Source organism: Melanostigma gelatinosum (assembly GCF_949748355.1).
Source record: "Melanostigma gelatinosum genome assembly, chromosome: 1".
Classification (NCBI taxonomy): Eukaryota; Metazoa; Chordata; class Actinopteri; order Perciformes; family Zoarcidae; genus Melanostigma; species Melanostigma gelatinosum.
This window is the reverse complement of record NC_136634.1, coordinates 31,927,139-31,944,473: the sequence shown is the minus strand read 5'-3', so window position 1 is coordinate 31,944,473 and position 17,335 is coordinate 31,927,139. Positions and strand designations below refer to the sequence as shown.

The following is a 17,335-nucleotide window of genomic DNA, read 5'->3' as shown; positions in this document are numbered from 1 at the left end:
ATAGAAAGCCCCAAAGGACACGTGCAGAATTTATAGCGTTACAATATTTGACAACAATGTGACTGGTCTCCTGGATTGGTTATGATTGTGTTACGTGTTTTGAAATTCCCCCTTTGGAATTTGAAGGTTATTTAAAGATGTGCAAAACAAAAGCGCTCAACTTTTATTTCTTTTGATTGTGTCTTAAAAATACTCACATAATTAAAAATACCTCCACAAGTTGCATGAAGTCATTCTGTCTTCTTACGGTCACTAGAAACATGAACATGACATCGTACAGTGTGTTTGCTGTTATTGTGCTTTATTTGATGGTGATTGTGACCAAATTAGACAAGCTCCTTTACATCTAGAGGGTTTGAGATTTGTTCTTCATTGGAAGATGTATAATATAAATATAATGCCTCGTGGGCACACAGTTCTTTATTTCTTTGTTTGTTTTCAGAGATGCGGCTACTTTTAAGTCTAAAATCCTATTTATGCAAAACAAGTTCAAAATGCCAAATCCATGCTTTATCAATCCTAGTAAATATTGCTTTAGTGAAACAAAAGTGTGAATAGTTTATTGTGTCAGAAGCAAATCTTTACCTCTGCTTCGTGTTCTCTCATCACAGGCCTTCCTTCTCTTCTCACTCTGCTCTCAGGTCTGAACTTCATTCACTAATATTCCAGATTCTTCACTAAACGTGTTCTAGTGAAACTACCAAACATCATTCCTCTTTCCTGTTTCACTTCATATTGATTAAGAGACCTTCAATGTCACAGTATCAGCTGCATTCACGACAACGACTTTCAATTATGCTGTTGTATGTCTTCGAGGGAGGACAATAGTTTGGGACATTGGTGACCATGCACAGTTAGGATGTTCTGTTTGTCTTCCTGTGATAACTGCTTATGAGTGGATGTCGTAGAACAAAGTGTGTCTTGAGGGAGACTTTCAATAACTGATGCAATAAATGTTCTCAACTTATTGTGTTGATTTGTTGCAGATACGGTCTGTAAGGAAAGTGTTTCTACTGATTTCAAAATAAAAAATGTAACCACATTTTGTTCAGCCCATGTTTAAATGCATGAAGTGGCTGAATGCCACGTCACCAGACGGCACACATGCACCTGTGTGGCCCGACCTGCAGGACTCCCCTGTTGACCAGCATGTTTGTCCTGTAGCTGTCAAAGTAAGATGAGATACATCTCGGTAGTCTTTACAACATGCTGTACGCTATACTCTGACTGCACGGCACCTGAGTTACTCTGGGTCGTGATTTGATTGTACCAAGTGGAGCTTGCAGGACTGCCCGTTTGTGTATCGACCTGCTGCTTTTTGTAGCACTCGTGTCATAGAAGAGGTTGTACTTTGACCAGTTTACTTTAAGGGGACCCAGTGTTTCAGTGTTTGCCATGAAGTGTGAACCACACAAGTTGTCCGTCTGTGATTGGATGAAGCACAAGGTTTCCACGAGATAGTTGCAGTACGTAGAGCCCTCCCTGAACAAGGTCAGTGGACTGTAGTGTCCTCTCAGCAAAGACCAAGGAAAGTCAAAAAAGGCTGGCTGACATTTTGAAAATCAGACACAAATGTGCGAGAGCAGAGCAGCCACAGCGTCTGGGAGTTGGTGTCTAAAAGGGACCAAAAAGAAGAATTGTGAGGACTCTGGAACTGAGGTGAGATTAGATGAGATACGACTCAGAAGAACTCACAAACATAAAGTGAACCGTAACATGCACACAGGGTTAAAAACCTCAAACTCTCACAGAGGTCAACTATCCAGTTGCACAATGCCTCGGGATGTTTTCCCACCGCTGCTGCTGCTGCTGTTCCTCTCTGTTTTTGGGGCGTCCCACGCCTGCCTGCAGGACCCCGCTTCAGCCTACAGATTCACTGGAGCTGTGTGTCGCCTTACCTACCCTGCAGCTGTTGTGTGTGAGTGGGACTTTGGTGTTCACCTCCAAAGATGTACTTTCTTCTATTTAATCAATGTAACACTTCATCCTTTAGTTAAACAACCTGCACTGCTGCGATGAGTTCTTAAAATATTTCAAGCTAGTGGTAATGTTTGTGATTTTCAAAATCAAAACCACATTTCCTACAATCACTGACGCTTGTTCTGAAAATAATGTATCAAAACCGAAAAATAAGTTGTGAGAGATCTTTCATTCTTCTAAGAGAAAATCAAACATGTCCCTCTAACTGTTAGCCAGGCTCAGCCTCAAACACTAAAGTACAGTGTAGAAGACGGCCAGACTAGCGTGTTTGTAGCATACACATTGTTCAATTATTAAGGTAGCTTAAAGGGTGCACGATACACACTACAAACTATTTTTCTATTCTCTTGTTTCTGTTATTACATTCTGACTTCCTCTTTGTATTTTGACATGCGTATGAATACCCAGCTGCTCAGCTGTGTGTTTCCCCAGCTGTCTGCCGTGTACCTGTCCTGAAGTGTTTCTGACCATGTCGTGGTTGTGTGCTTCTATGTCGTGGTTGTGTGCTTCTGGCAGTGAATGAGAAAACTACTAAAGTGATTGAGGCAGCGTTCCAACATGCCAGATACCCAAGTGTGAAGGGAGAGAAGTCTCTGGTCTTTATAGGCAGAGTCATATACGGTCTGGACAAGTAAGTCGACACACACAATCTCACACATAGACAGGAACAAAATGTCCTTAAGTCATGTAATGATTATCTATCCATCCACCCAGTTTGGAGATTCACAACCTGTCAATCGGTCGGAGTGCATTTGAACTGCATCCAGGTGAAGGCATCGCCTTGGAAATAGGCAACGTGTCTGCGGTCTTCAGAGGGACCATCCAGTACGGATACGGCAGCTGGCTGTGAGTCTGAGTTAGTGTGTGATCAGCAACAATTCATATGTTCACATTCACATTCAAAATCCTGTGATTGTCTGAGAAAAACAAAAATAGTACGAAATAATCACAAAAAATGATATCAGACAAGGTATATACTGTGGCACGGTGTTATAATATGACTTGACTAACTATTAATGCCATTTAAGGTCCACATGAATATTCAATTAAGGAAAAATAAGAACTACACGATAACAAACGGAACTAGCTGTAATGTTTTCCAGGTCGGTTGTGAAAGACTTTCAAATGATAAGACACAGCCAGGTTTCAGTGTGACAAAGAAACCGATGTGATTGTCTGATACCAAATATTTTGTATTATTATTATTAGGATACTCCACACTACAAATACCAACCTGTCCAGAATCACTCAACGTGGATATCATTGCCTCTCATACAAACTTCCAAACATGCACACATACGTGATCTAATTCCATCTGGACTCCCGGACTCTGGTCATATTATCACAATCACTGTAAATGCTTTATGTTATTGTCTGTATGCATGCCTCTCTATGCTATTTCATCGCACTACTACAAAGGAAAGAAACATTTTTTATGGCTGGCTATTTGATTTGTTCCTTCAACTAGTGGGGCAACTTGTAAGTTGTTGTCTGTAGGAGTCATTTGTGATTTGAGGATGGGATATGAGTGAAGCTATGAAAGCCTTGTTATTGTTGTTATTGCCCTAAATGGTATTTCTGGACATGATCCTGGAAAGTGATGAAGCAGTTATTGTGGAACATGTGCTGCCTCTTCGTTTCCTTGTGGTGAGGGAGAATGCTGTGTTGTTGAGTAAACAAGGTTGTGCCATATTGGTTTGTATTTACAAGATGTCATTTTGAATTTATTGATTTTATAAATTTTCCACCAATCTTTCAGTTTTTTTGAAGCATGCATGTTGTTTTATGGAGGGACTGAGGTTATACCATGGAGCGAATCCTTTGTTTTACTATCTTCTTCTTTAGAGGAGCAATAGAGTCTGAAACATTATTCAGCTATTGTTCGGACTTAATGATTGTTCTCTATTTGTGCTAGTTTTAAATGAAGCTTTAGTATTTCTGGATATTCTGCAATTGCCTTACAGAACAGGGGTTCGGATCATATTCTCAAATTTTGGACTAACGTTGCAAGTTGCATTTTACAAGAAATTCCGTTGGTGCTAAAGTGTAAGAGGTCGTTGGTGTTGTGTCCACTGCATGTCCCACTGATGACACTGTTACACCTCTCCTGTTCCTGTTGATTGAGCTCAACGTTTTGATTGTTGCTCTTTCAACATTTTCCCAGTAAATTGATTTGTATTCATTTGCAATTTGTATTTCTTTTCATCTAGTGTCAACGTTGCACATTCAATTGACTTTGAAATTGAATCTCAGATTGACCTCGGAATCAACCCCAAACTTTGTGAGTACCTTATTATTGTGTCCGTGTTCATGGATTGAGGCGCGATAGAAAGGCACTAAAAACAGTGCTTGAGTTGGACCAGCAGTCATTTCTCATTTTTGTTAACATGAGTCCTCATACTTGCTAGTGCACACCATTAACTCCTGGCTGACCCAGGTGTACCTTTGGCAAAACTCTTCACAAAGCCAAAAGGTTAACAGTGGCAAGATGTTTGCATTGACATGGATTCAGTAAGATACAGTCACCAATGAGAACCTACACGTACTTCATGTAAATGAACTCTAACGCAACACGTGTTGCTTAATATCTGAACTAAACTGGAACAGGGACGTAGTTTCATTTATTTATTTGACCCCAGCCTCCGTACTGAGTGAGACACTAGAAGCTAACCCTAGTTCTGTTAGCACAGACTGAGCCCTCTGCTGGACTCTATGCGGAATACTTTCCTCCAATCACCCCCTGAAGATGTGCAATAGGTGGGGGACGAGTCTGTGTGAGAAGGAAGTGATGACTTCAGATTAGTTGTCATCGTTACTGTCAGGGAGAGGCATGTTTTATTTCAGCAAACTGCCTTATGTTTATCCATGATGCTTCATCCAAAGCTGTGGTGTAGAATCCAAAATACTTCGCCACGTTACTTTTTTAGAAGGTAGGCAGCTGCTGCCTCAGTATACTGGAACATTGTTGTTCTACTTCAAGTACTTATATCAACCAACTGTCTTTATCCTCAGCGGATATGTTCTCCCATCTGCTCTGTTATTTCTGTTTGTCTCCTCTCAGACTGCAGAGACGGTAAGGTAGCAGCAGACACATCCGACTGTTATCTTCATCTTCACAAGCTCCATCTGCATCTGCAGGGTGACAAAGAGTAAGTTATGAAACAGACCCCTGATGGGCTGTCAACAGCACAACAATAATATGTGACCATGCTGTGTGTTTGCTATATTAGTATGTGACCATGCTGTGTGTTTGCTATTTCTGGTCAGACCAAACTGGCTGAGGAAGGTCTTCACCGACTTCATTACCTTTACTGTAAAACTGGCCATCAAGGGACAGGTGAGGGCGAGAGAACAGAACTACAGGAGAGGACATGCTGATTAGCATCAACCATACAGGTTATAACAGGTTATAACCATACAGGTTATACTGTAGCAGTGATTCGTCTGTTCTCAAATGCAGATTTGTAAGGAGATCAACAAGGTGGCAAACATACTGGCTGACTTCATACAGGACACAGCAGGTGTGAATCCATAACTTAAATAAATACTGGTCTGATTCGTACAAATATTTTCTTTATCTGGGATGTCTCTTAATATTACTGTGTGTGTGTGTGTGTGTGTGTGTGTGTGTGTGTGTGTGTGTGTGTGTGTGTGTGCGTGCGTGTGCACTTACAGGTCAGTTCCTCAGTTATGGAGGCATCAGTGTGGACATTGGTGGAACTGCTGCTCCTGTCATCAATGCTAACTACATAGAATCGTACCACAAGGTAAATAATAGCTGTATAAAAATAAAATGCACAAACATATCTCATAGCGATTGTCTTGAAATCATCAGACAAGAAAAGTCAAATAAAAGTACTGTTAAGACTTTAAGACATTAAGACAGGCAAAAAAGGAGAAATGGTCAACTTTGTCAAACATTGCTGATACGATTGTTTAGGGGAGACTGGACTGTAGTACATCATATCCAATGGAACTCCAACTGTTGGTCAGTCCTCTGCCCACCCCAATCATTTCTATTCATTGTATCCCCTCCCTATCATACCTGCATAGCAGTAGTGTTCAGAGTTCTACGGTTCGTATTGAAGTGTACATGTCGATCTTTCTTTTCGGTGTAAGAGTTCATATAGTTGGCTTTCTGTTCATCCCTTGGCTTTTTCATTTTTTTTTCATAAATCTTACAGGGGCTGACCAACTACAACAACGCTTCCGCTGTCATCAATGACTCTGTATTCCACCCCAGGCAGCTGACTGAAAACAGGATGCTCTACTTTTGGGTCTCAGGTCAGCAGATGGCATTACAGGCATTACATTGTCCTTTGAGTTTTGGAAGTAGAGGTACATTAGAACGAAAAGACACATTATAAGTATCCAACGATGTGTCAAGTCTCAATGCTCTGGTTTATTTAAGGATTCAAGTTCTAGATTTGATGTTAATAACAATGAAAAACTGTTGGTCATGACATTTCTTTACAATGGAATCAATTGCATCAAAATAATTCTTTGCATTGATATTTGTATTTAGATATGGTATCCGTGTAGTCAAGAGTATTTATGCTCAATGCCGACCTTCAGTGCCAGTGCAGGAAGAAGTGTAACCTTCAAGCCAGTGGCGGCTGGTGGAAAATGTTCTAGGTAGGGCCATCCTATCAATTTCAGCAAACATCCCAGTATGATTTAATGCAAAAAAAAATGTAAATGTAAAACACGCATTATTACTTGGCAGTTAAATATTTAACATGTATTCCAACACGAAAACAATCAGTAAATAACACTTATATAATATAATATAACATGTTTATTCATTGAGATGCCCCTATGGACCTTGTTATAGGAGCTAAAGATCAGGAGAAGTAAACATGAAGTATAATTATGAATACTGATGTTAAATTAAGCTATGATGAGTTTTCACTGTTAATTTAACATCTCTATTACATGTTGATGCCTCCATGACCAAGTTAAGCAGATGAGACTGAGGACAACTATGTAGAAGAAAAGATGTTCACTTTGCATAATATGTAGCTTGACAGAGTTCTCCATGTGTGTCCTGGTGTTCTCATGTTTCCTTACCTCCTCATCCCTCACTCCCTACCCTGGTGTTCTCATGTTTCCTTACCTCCTCATCCCTCACTCCCGTAACTGTCCGTGCTGGATCCGTCCCCGTTGTTTAAAAAAGCTAAATAAATTATTAGCATGACATCATCCAGCTAGCTAACCTGTCTGGTGTACAGTAGAGAAGCTTCGCATGTACTGCTTCTCTTTACCGCGAGTCTGCTGTCTGATTGTGAGGTCAGGCTGATCTGATATCAGCTCTTTGGCTGCAGAATCTCCACCAAAGTTCTCCTCTCAAACGGGTCTTGGAGGAGTAGTGCTCGCGCTGGCGCTCGCCTGTAGAGACTTCTCCTGACGAGAACACGCAGCGAGGGGGGCCTGATCGTTCTGGCCCCAAGCTGAATCTATTTGAGGGCGCTGATTGGCTAAATTGTATGTCACTCATTTATATCTTGAATCAGCAATTGGCTAAACTGCTTCATAGACCCGTCTCTTTTGGGCCAAAACGATTAGGCCCCCGAGCTGCGCGTTCTCAGAGTGTCGTGCACACAGACAGAGAGCACGAGCAGAGAGCACACAGGCGAAGAGCACGAGCAGGAAAAGCATATATTTTGCGCAGATATCATATTTTACACACATTACTGGGTACATTCCATAGTTCAAAAACACAAATATTGACAATTTGTATAATTTATGATTATTATAATTATTTTATTTTTTTCCTTTTTTGTGTGGCTCATGGTGGGGCCATGCCCCATGGCCCTCTATTGACCAGCCGTTACTGCTTCAAGCAGCAAGGTGGAAGATGAGGGCAGGGTCGGGGAGGCCCTGACCTTTGTTGTGGAATATCTCTATGAATAGTCGGGAGAAGAGTGTAAAGTGTTTCTTATCAATGTCAAATGAAACAGAGTCTGGATGAACGATCAAAGTTGTAATAATAATAATAATAATAATAACTTTAATTTATATAGCGCCTTTCGGGGGACCCAAGGCCGCTTTACAAGAGTAACAGTTAGACAAAAACAGTTTAGACAAACAGTCAGAAAAACAGAACAAGTAAACTAGGGGCCGAAAGCCTTAGCAAACAGATGGGACTTGAGGGCCCTTTTGAAGGCGTCCAGAGTGGAAATGTTGCGGATCACCGCAGGGAGAGCGTTCCAGAGGGTGGGGGCTGCCACACTGAAAGCTCTGTCCCCGAAGGTTCGCAGTTTGGTGCGGGTGGTGGCAAGCAGGCCAGAGTCTGAAGACCGCAGGTTCCGGGGAGGGGCATGTGGGCGGAGGAGGTCCGATAGGTACTGGGGGGCATGGGCATGGAGGGACTTGTAGGTGAGGAGGAGGATCTTGTATGAGATGCGGGACTTGGCCGGGAGCCAGTGGAGGTTGATGAGGGTGGGGGTGATGTGCTGCCAGGGCTTTGTGTGCGTGAGAACCCTGGCGGCAGAGTTTTGTACGTACTGGAGCCTGTCCAGGGTTTTGTTGGGTACCCCGAACAGGACACCATTGCAGTAGTCCAAGCGGGAGGTGATAAATGCATGGACCAGGGTTTCAGCAACAGACTCCGAGAGTGACGGTCGGAGTCTGGCAATGTTCCGGAGATGAAAAAAGGCAGTTTTGGTGACGGACTTGATGTGGGACTTGAAGGAAAGGGTGGAGTCCAGGATGACACCCAGGTTGCGGACTTCAGGAGATGGGGAGATGGAGCAGCCGTCAACCTCGAGGATGAAGTCACCCACCTTCCGGAGCAGCGCCTTGGGTGCCACAACCATGAGCTCTGTCTTCTTGGTGTTGAGTTTGAGAAGATTTGATGACATCCAGGTTTTTATTTCATGCAGACAGTTGACAAGGGACTGAGGGGGGAACTGGGAGGATGGAGTGGTACTGAGATAGATTTGAGTGTCATCAGCATAGCAGTGGAATAATAGTAATAGTCAATTTATTTGCTTGCAAGCAAATGAGAGAGCAGTCCTCAACAGACACGTATCGCAGAGTCTTGTGAGGAGTACCCTAAACTCATCTTCATGCATGCTACCTTTATAACCACAGACAAGAGAAAACAGCTGAAACAGGCAAGGGGAAGAATGATGGGAGTCAGACATTTGTGTAAACTGTGCAATGTCTGGTATATTCTCTGCAACAGCAAAAGTAGGCCTGGTTCTATGTCGAGGCCATATATGGCCTGCAAATGTCTCCTCCTGTGCTCTTTGACCTATGTGAATGTATATGTTTATGTGGAGTTTTATGTTAGACCTATGTGAATGTTTATGTTGATGGTGAGGTTTATGTTAGACCTATGTGAATGTTTATGTTGATGGTGAGGTTTATGTTAGACCTATGTGAATGTTTATGTTGATGGTGAGGTTTATGTTAGACCTATGTGAATGTTTATGTTCACATAGGTCATATGGATCTGCTCTCTCCTGGATTAAATCATATCTCACAAACAGACAACAGTTCATCAGTATCAACAACTGTACCTCCTCCACTGCTCCTCTGTCTCAAGGCGTCCCCCAGGGTTCGGTGCTTGGTCCTCTTCTGTTCATCCTCTACTTGCTCCCTCTTGGTAACATCATATGTCAACATGGACTTCACTTTCACTGTTACGCCGATGATGTTCAACTCTACATCTCCACAAAAGCCATCACCACTGCTACTCACTCCACTCTCACCAACTGCCTCACTGACATTAAATCATGGATGCAAACCAACTTCCTCAAACTGAACTGCGATAAATCTGACATGATCATCATCGGTCCCAAATCCCTCACTAAAACTAGTCACAACTTCTGCCTCACCATCGACAGCTCCACTCTGTCTCCCTCCCCACACATCCGCAACCTTGGAGTCATGTTTGACAGCAACCTCTCCTTTGAACACCACGTCAAACAAATCACCAGAACTGCCTTTTTCCACTTAAAAAACATCGCCCGTCTCCGCCCATCACTCTCCTCATCTGCTGCTGAAACTCTGGTCCACGCCTTCATCACCTCCAGAATTGACTATTGCAACAGCATTCTTTACGGCACATCATCCAAAATCCTAAATAAACTCCAGTACATCCAGAACTCTGCTGCTCGCCTGCTCACCCACACCCACTCCCGTGACCACATCACCCCTGTTCTCCAGAACCTCCACTGGCTCCCCGTCCCACAACGGATCAAATACAAAATCCTTCTCCTCACTCACAAAGCCCTCCACAATCAGGCCCCCTCCTACCTCACTGACCTGCTTCACCACCACACTCCATCCCGCCGGCTCCGCTCCTCTGATGCCAACCTCCTGTCCCTTCCGCTCAGGACCAAGCACCGGACATGGGGCGACAGAGCCTTCTCCATATATGCACCCTCCCTCTGGAACTCTCTCCCCAAACACATCCGAGACTGCACTGACCTTTCCACATTCAAATCAGAAATCAAAACTCACCTGTTCAAAACTGCTTTTAATGTGTGACTATTATTGTGTACTCTGTTTTTAGTGTATTGTTTTTATATATGATGATTTTAATGTAAAGTGTCTTTGAGTGTCATGAAAAGTGCTATATAAATAAAATGTATTATTATTATTATTATTATTATGTTAATAGGGAGGTTTATGTTACAGCAGGCGCTGTCCGTCTAAGGAGAACTAAGCAGAGAGCAGAATAAAAACATTTTTTCATATTACACCTTTCACCTGCACATTCTGTGACAGACCTGCAATTCATTTGAGCAATTTTATTAACTGTAACCTGAATCTTTTCCTGATCTTTTAGTTGCCTAACCTCACCATTACCATCATCTTCCTTCTTCGTCAACGATATTGTTTCGATAGAAACTTTTAGTTTGGTTAAATTATGTAGACGCTTGATTTTCAACAGAATATGTTTCTATATGTCGTGAACACATGGAATCACCTTTGTGATGCAGTCACCATGTCCAGATCTTCTTTCCTTGTGATTTAGAGGTGTTTTTAAATTGTGTCTGTTACTGCTCTATAACTTGTGTTGAACCCCAGACCAGGTCTTGAACCCCATGTTCACTGCTGCCCACCAAGATAGCCATCTCCAACTCAACATCTCTGGAGCAGAACTCACTGTAAGTACATCACTTTCAAATATGGCATGTGGTATGTTATTAATACAATTGGTACTTACTCCTGAGACATGATTGGAGCTTGACTAAGATTACAAACCTGAACTATGCTTTGTGCCTGAACTATGCTTTATGCTTTTGTGACACCTTTCCTAAGCAGGACATCTTGTCAGATGTTTCATGTTAAATTGTGGCTGTTTTATCTGTTGTTGGGACTTAAATTATATTGATAAATGTGATTTCAGGAACTATTCAAGACTAATCTCTCCAGTGCAATGCCTGAATTCATTAGAGAGGTAATATGGAAAACCTGTTTATCTCTGCAGACACAAACACATACACCTGTGTAAGGCCAGATGAGACGTATGAGACATATTGCCTTTGTGTATTTAGTGTCTGCTGGAATCAGGTTCTCCACAGCTAAGAGTGTGGAGTTCATCTGTTCCCGACCTAAACACCTCCACCTCTGGTACGACTGTCTGGGGGACGGCCTCTGGGGAGCTTGACTGTGGGACTCAAGAAACACCAATACTCTTCTTTAAGACGGCATGTTGCCTTTGTCTTCCTTGCTTTCTTCTGATAGAACATTCATCAGACATCTGATTGAAAGTCTACCACAAGACATTCTTCCTTCACTACACCATGGAGCTTTTGTTGAGAATAAAACTCAGGTTGAGGAGAAAACTCAGGGGAACAGACTTAGGTCGAGGCGTTTAGCTCAATTCAAGCAATAAGGTTTATTTGTAACAGAAGTATTATGTCCAGCAGTTAAACGTGCACGGACCTAGAAAAGTTCACTCTGTAGGAGCGAATGAAAAGCTAAAAGGCGCTTAGACAGAGTGCGCGAGCCGTGAATAGGTTCTTCGGATGGAAGCCTATTGGTTGAATACTAAGTAGGAGGCGGATCTGTTTCTATCTAACAGACAGCCTGTTTGAGCACTGGGCATTTCCGCCCACACTGGCTCACGTCCGGGATCCGCCTTCTCTGGAACGTCAGTGTGTGTGAAATGTTGATGTAACAGCATATTGTTATGTTCGGCCGACTAGATAAGCTAGGCGCTAGATATGCTAGGGCGCCTCTTTCTATCTCTAAGATGGAGCAGGCAGTTCGTACTAGTTATCTGTAAGACTATGTGACATTTAACTGGGGCAAAAGCTATCCTTCAGAGTTCTAGTATTTTCCACTTTGTTCAGGCGAGTGCTAGAGTGCCCCACCTGGAGTTTTTGACCTTCGTGCACTAGAACTCACATATCCGCGTATAAGCTGTGTTTAACATTGAATGAATGTATATTTCATTTACACTTTCTATCGTGTAGTGTGGTACCAGATACTTTATCAAACCCCCGATGGGGAAACTGAGTACCGCCATACATTTCGGAAGGTGAGACAATACAGACACATACACATGACACATCTCAAGGTAATACAAGAATGGGAGAGAACAGCACTGAATAAATGGTGTAAACATCAATGTGACTGTACTGGTATATGACATCAACATATTCATGGACACCAGCATTATCTTGATCCTCAGTACAACCATAAACCTGGTCATCAACCGCAGACCACAGTCAGTGACTTCTTCATTAAAAAAGTCAACAGCAGCAGGGGCCAAAGGCTTCCTCAGTCTCTCTGAAGAGTACGTGGGCATAATACGTTCATTATTGACTGCATCTTCCACTGGCCTGTTTGCCCAGAAGGCAACCAGCGGGGCTCCAGCAGAAGTTCTTTGATGTTATTTTGGTGGGTCGATTTTTGGACGTGCTCACTAAGCCGGGTTTCAGTGAAGCAGAGGAATGCGGATCTGCAATAGTCTGTTTGTTCTGTTCAGAAGCAGAAACTCAAGCATCTTGTTTGCCAGAGAGCGGACGTATTGATGGGAGCGCTGTTCAAAATCCCTGCTGTTACAATGTAGCATACGCTCCGATCCATTTCCCTTTCCTGCATCTCCTGCTAATCCCATAGATAGCGGCTGCTCCTCTGTCTTAAAGCGCAGTAAAACTTTCTGGGTCGGTAAAAAGTGGGATAAAAGCACATTGTCGGATGTTTAGGAGTTCCTCCCCGGTGAGTCTAACCAGAAAAGGAGAGCAAAAAAAGGAACAAATAAACAGAGAAAGTACAAGCCAGCCACAATGAGACTCCCGTAGCGCCATCTGGATGAGCTCAGTGCTTGTCTTTGAAGATGTAGCGAACAAGTAACCTGTTTTTACAAAGAACCATCTCAGAATCCGCCATTGGAAACAGGGTTTGGAAAAGGGCAGGCACTTTCAAAAAACAACCTGCTGGACGACTCGCCCTCAGAGGCAACATTTTTGGTTTTGGGCTACATAAATAAATTGAATTGAAATGAACAATAAATAATTGAAAATCAGTTGAAATTATGAGTTGAAATCAATGGATAAATAGTTGAAAGGTGCAGCGTCTACAGAACTCAAAATCAACATTTCAGTAGTCGGACAGCTTACTGTTCCACTTCAAAGTCAGCTGATATGAAAACAATTGGAACATGATGGTGGGTCTTGATGACAGGTCACTTCTCATCTACGCCTTCAAGCTTAATAATGCCAAAGGCTTTGTTGAAAAGTGAAAATATGACCAGTGAGTGATTCTTCTTTGTTTTTGATGTGTAGGATGTGGCCATTGACATCACAGCTTCCTATGCTGACAAGAAACTCTCCCTGCATGGTAACCGGTCAGAGTAAGACCTTTCTTCTTACATTGCTCAAGACTTAATCAGCATTGAATGACCTGCCTGCAAATCCAAGGTTACAACATGTGCATCCCTATTTTTAGTCCATCTGAAATTTAATTCAGCATACATACCCAAAGGGGTCTAAGTCATATCATTTGGTTTGGACAGCCCCCCCCCCCCCCCATCTTTGCATTAATCATGCAGAAAACTGCTTGTTCTGCATAAACGTAGATAGAGAACTTGTTTTCACACATCGGCAGATAGTCACACTAAAGATGTCAGCTTGCTCCAAACAAACCATTTCATAAGTGTTTTTTTCGTTGTTCTGAATGTGACACTCGAAGGTGAGGTGAAGCCTCGAGTCATTGATGTAATAATTGTTCAAATGGGAATAAAGGCACAAATGTCCCCAATAGAATTTGCACTTGGTGGTACACACAAGTAAGTTAATGTGGAGAACTTGGAACAGAAGTTCAAACACTGTTTCCTTCACCTTCACACATCTGGCACATCTGTGTTAAGTTAATCAGATTGTTTGAGTGCATGATTTAAAAAGTTACAGAAATTCTCGAATGCAACCTTACCAATTCAGAATATATAATGTATACACCACTATATCAGTTCCAATCCCTCGTCCATGTCCTGTACTTGGTGTGTGTGAGTGTGTGATGGTGGTCCTCCTTCCTTTCTAGGGTCTTTGTATTACAAGCTGAGCTGTCCTCACAAAATCAAACGGTACAGGTGAGTTCTGCCCCATTCGTGCTTTGCTGTTATGTGGGGCGCATGTTGGTTTTCATGCAATTAAACCAGTTTGTCTCCCACGGTGGTCAGCCTCAGAGAGCCCCCTGTCGCTACAGCGGCTCGCTCACTGGATTGTTGATGCAATCTTCAGAAGTTGATAATAAAGGGGCCTAAGGGCACATTCCACTAGGGCCAACGCGTCCTCTCTGCCACTGTTCAGGTGTGAGTCTGGCCTTCTCTTGGTCTTCTACTTCGGCCTTGCACCAAAATGCCACAGACTTTCAGCAACTATGAATAGAAAGATATTTTAAAAGAAAAGGTTATAAAATGAAAAGACATTTTGAGACTGGTAAAGATGCCATAATGACCAGGAAAAGCCAAACAAACCCGCCAGAGCGAGAGATGGAAGAGTAGAATCCTAACGAACTACAAAGTGTCATCCAACACCATCCAAAATGTGGAGATACCAAAGAGTAACTGTGGCAACCTCCCACCTGCCAATTTAATCTTTTGGTAAAGTGCTGCGCGACACAAATCTGCCATTTCCTTTGTGTCACTTGGCACAACTTCTTTTTCTGACAGTCGGGACAACAGTTCAAAGGTCAACTTCAGAGAAGGAAGACTAATTGGGAAGATTTAGACCTGAAGTAGGATCTCACTTAAATTAGAACTAATATGAAACACTTTACAATGTTCCCTGGTGCTTCTTATACTCTCAACTGCTGAATGGTGCATTCATCTTCGGAACAAAATTGAACTAATAACGTCAAAGAACCAATTTAATTGGTCAATGTTCAATGACATCAGTCACTTGATCTATGGTCACATAATCCTGTTTACTCATACATGGCTCATTGGTCTTCATTTGAATAATTTTTTCATCTCATATTCACGTCATTCATTTTAATCCTCATTCATTCATTTATTTTTCTGTTTAGTAGATCCGTGTGTAGTTAATAGATCAATAAATATGTAATTTATAAAAAATGGGATGACATGATTTTGTATATAAAATAATTAGCTGCTGTAGACCATGTCAAAACTCCATACTTAGACTTAATTCATTCATTTTGAGTTATAATTATCTTTAGGTATTTAGATATTAATTAATTATTAATATTTACATTTGCTACAAGCAATAACCTTTTATAACTAAGTGTTTTTCTTGCCTAACTTTTGTTTATGTGGTTGTTTTAAGCCAGACCGTGATGTTTTCCTAAACTTTACTAAATACGTTTTAACCCATTTGGAAACAAAAGTGCATATTATAGTATTTAATTACTATTCTGACAACAAAAAATAACCAGCAACACAAAAGAAAGTATTTTCCCCGCCCATTTGAATCATTTTCATTCATGTCACTTGTTCAAATGATACTTGTGTGTTTATGTTTGAGTGGACTTGTTGAATCACCTCTGCTTCTTTTTCCAGCTGCTAGATGAGGATCACGGGGAGTTCATAAGAGAAGCTGTGGAGAAGATAGGCATTCCCAAGGTCCTGTCTGGTAAGAGAGATATGGATAATAACATAAAACCTGTCTATTGACCCCACCAACATAAAGCATTCTCCTAGAATGTCTTCGATAAAATGACTGTCAATGTAGCATTTACAAAATAAAGACTGATATGAGAACTTAGTACTCAGTACTATAATTAAGGCAATTGCAATTCATTTTATAGAAATGACTGTACCAATTTTTTAAATGAGCTCGGCAGGAGTGCATTTAAAGAAATGGTTCCTTGCAGCCGAGTTCCTCCTCAAATGTATTCATTTTCAATCGTTGACTGTTGCAAAATTGGTAATTATTGTTTTATTTTTGATAGGTAGTACATGACCAATCATTATCAACAGCATTGCTCAGCAACAGCAGGATCAGAATGTAGCTTCACGATATGAAAGTAGAAGCTGTAATGGTTACATGTTGCATGGTGCTTTGTTCCAGCTCTGGAGATTGAGCTAACCAGGCTGTTGGACAAACAGGGAGCTAACTTATTCGACATCTTCAACCCAGAGGTGCTTCCTCAGGATGTGAGTGTTCTCTTTTTTCATCTTGTCAAGTGTCCTTTTTTATATTGTAATTCATTGCACTTCATTGTACTTGGTAGTTACATTGCTACTCTATTTTCTGTTCCATCTCTGTGCTGTAGGGCTTCGTGGTGATTCAGATGGATTTTGGTTTCCCTCATCACCTCCTGACTCAGTTCCTTAGGAAGACTCTACAGTGACGATGCAACCCTGAAGCAATTTGGGCCAGATTTGTTTTTAGTGACTTGCCTACTATGCTGCTGTAATCCTGTAAATGTCCCCGCTGTGGGGCTAATAAAAGGATTATCTCTCTTAAAAGTGTTGTTCATATTAGAAAAAAGTACCCTTCCAAGTGATTATCGATATTACGCGTAACAACATTTTGATGTACATTTGTTGAGATAAAACCCCTTTCTTTGCTGTTTTTTAAACTCTATTTAACAAAGGTGTAGACAAGCCTGTCACTGATTTTCTCACTGGTGACCATGATGAGTGCGTGACACAACATTTGGAAAAAGGTAATACATTTGGAGGTGTTTACGTTTATATGATGTGTAATTCCACTAATTTGATTTAGTTTGTTTTCTATATGTAAAGATAGCGCAAACAAAGCGGTTTTATATTCATACAGTATATCACATCACCAGAAATTTGTATTTAATTTTGGGGGGTTGAGAGAGGGCGTGTTAGCAGTCAAGGGTTGCTTTTTTTGAGAATTTAGGCTATTTTGCGTCCATCTCCATGGTTTGCGTTAATGTTAGCATTCACCTAAAGCAG

General features: G+C 41.6%; 1 protein-coding gene across 3 annotated transcripts; it reads left to right on the top strand.

Moving 5' to 3' along the window:
- Positions 1-1,773: 1,773 nt before the first annotated feature.
- On the top strand, positions 1,774-16,821 carry LOC306775951 (cholesteryl ester transfer protein-like; the record flags this gene model as incomplete). 3 transcript variants are annotated; one of them, XM_079266524.1, is made up of 17 exons in its annotated part: positions 1,774-1,918; positions 2,497-2,611; positions 2,695-2,826; positions 4,191-4,261; positions 5,042-5,129; positions 5,248-5,317; positions 5,441-5,501; positions 5,656-5,747; positions 6,165-6,264; positions 11,023-11,102; positions 11,345-11,395; positions 11,493-11,645; positions 13,731-13,798; positions 14,485-14,533; positions 15,965-16,037; positions 16,476-16,561; positions 16,681-16,821. In XM_079266524.1, 17 exons carry the CDS (start codon positions 1,774-1,776, stop codon positions 16,756-16,758), a joined length of 1,512 nt encoding a protein of 503 aa, XP_079122650.1. In that variant the 3' UTR covers positions 16,759-16,821. The 3 variants fall into 3 exon arrangements, with proteins under 3 accessions (XP_079122650.1, XP_079122651.1, XP_079122652.1); XM_079266525.1 differs by lacking the exon at positions 11,493-11,645; XM_079266526.1 differs by lacking the exons at positions 11,345-11,395; positions 11,493-11,645.
- Between the last annotated feature and the right edge of the window lie 514 nt (positions 16,822-17,335).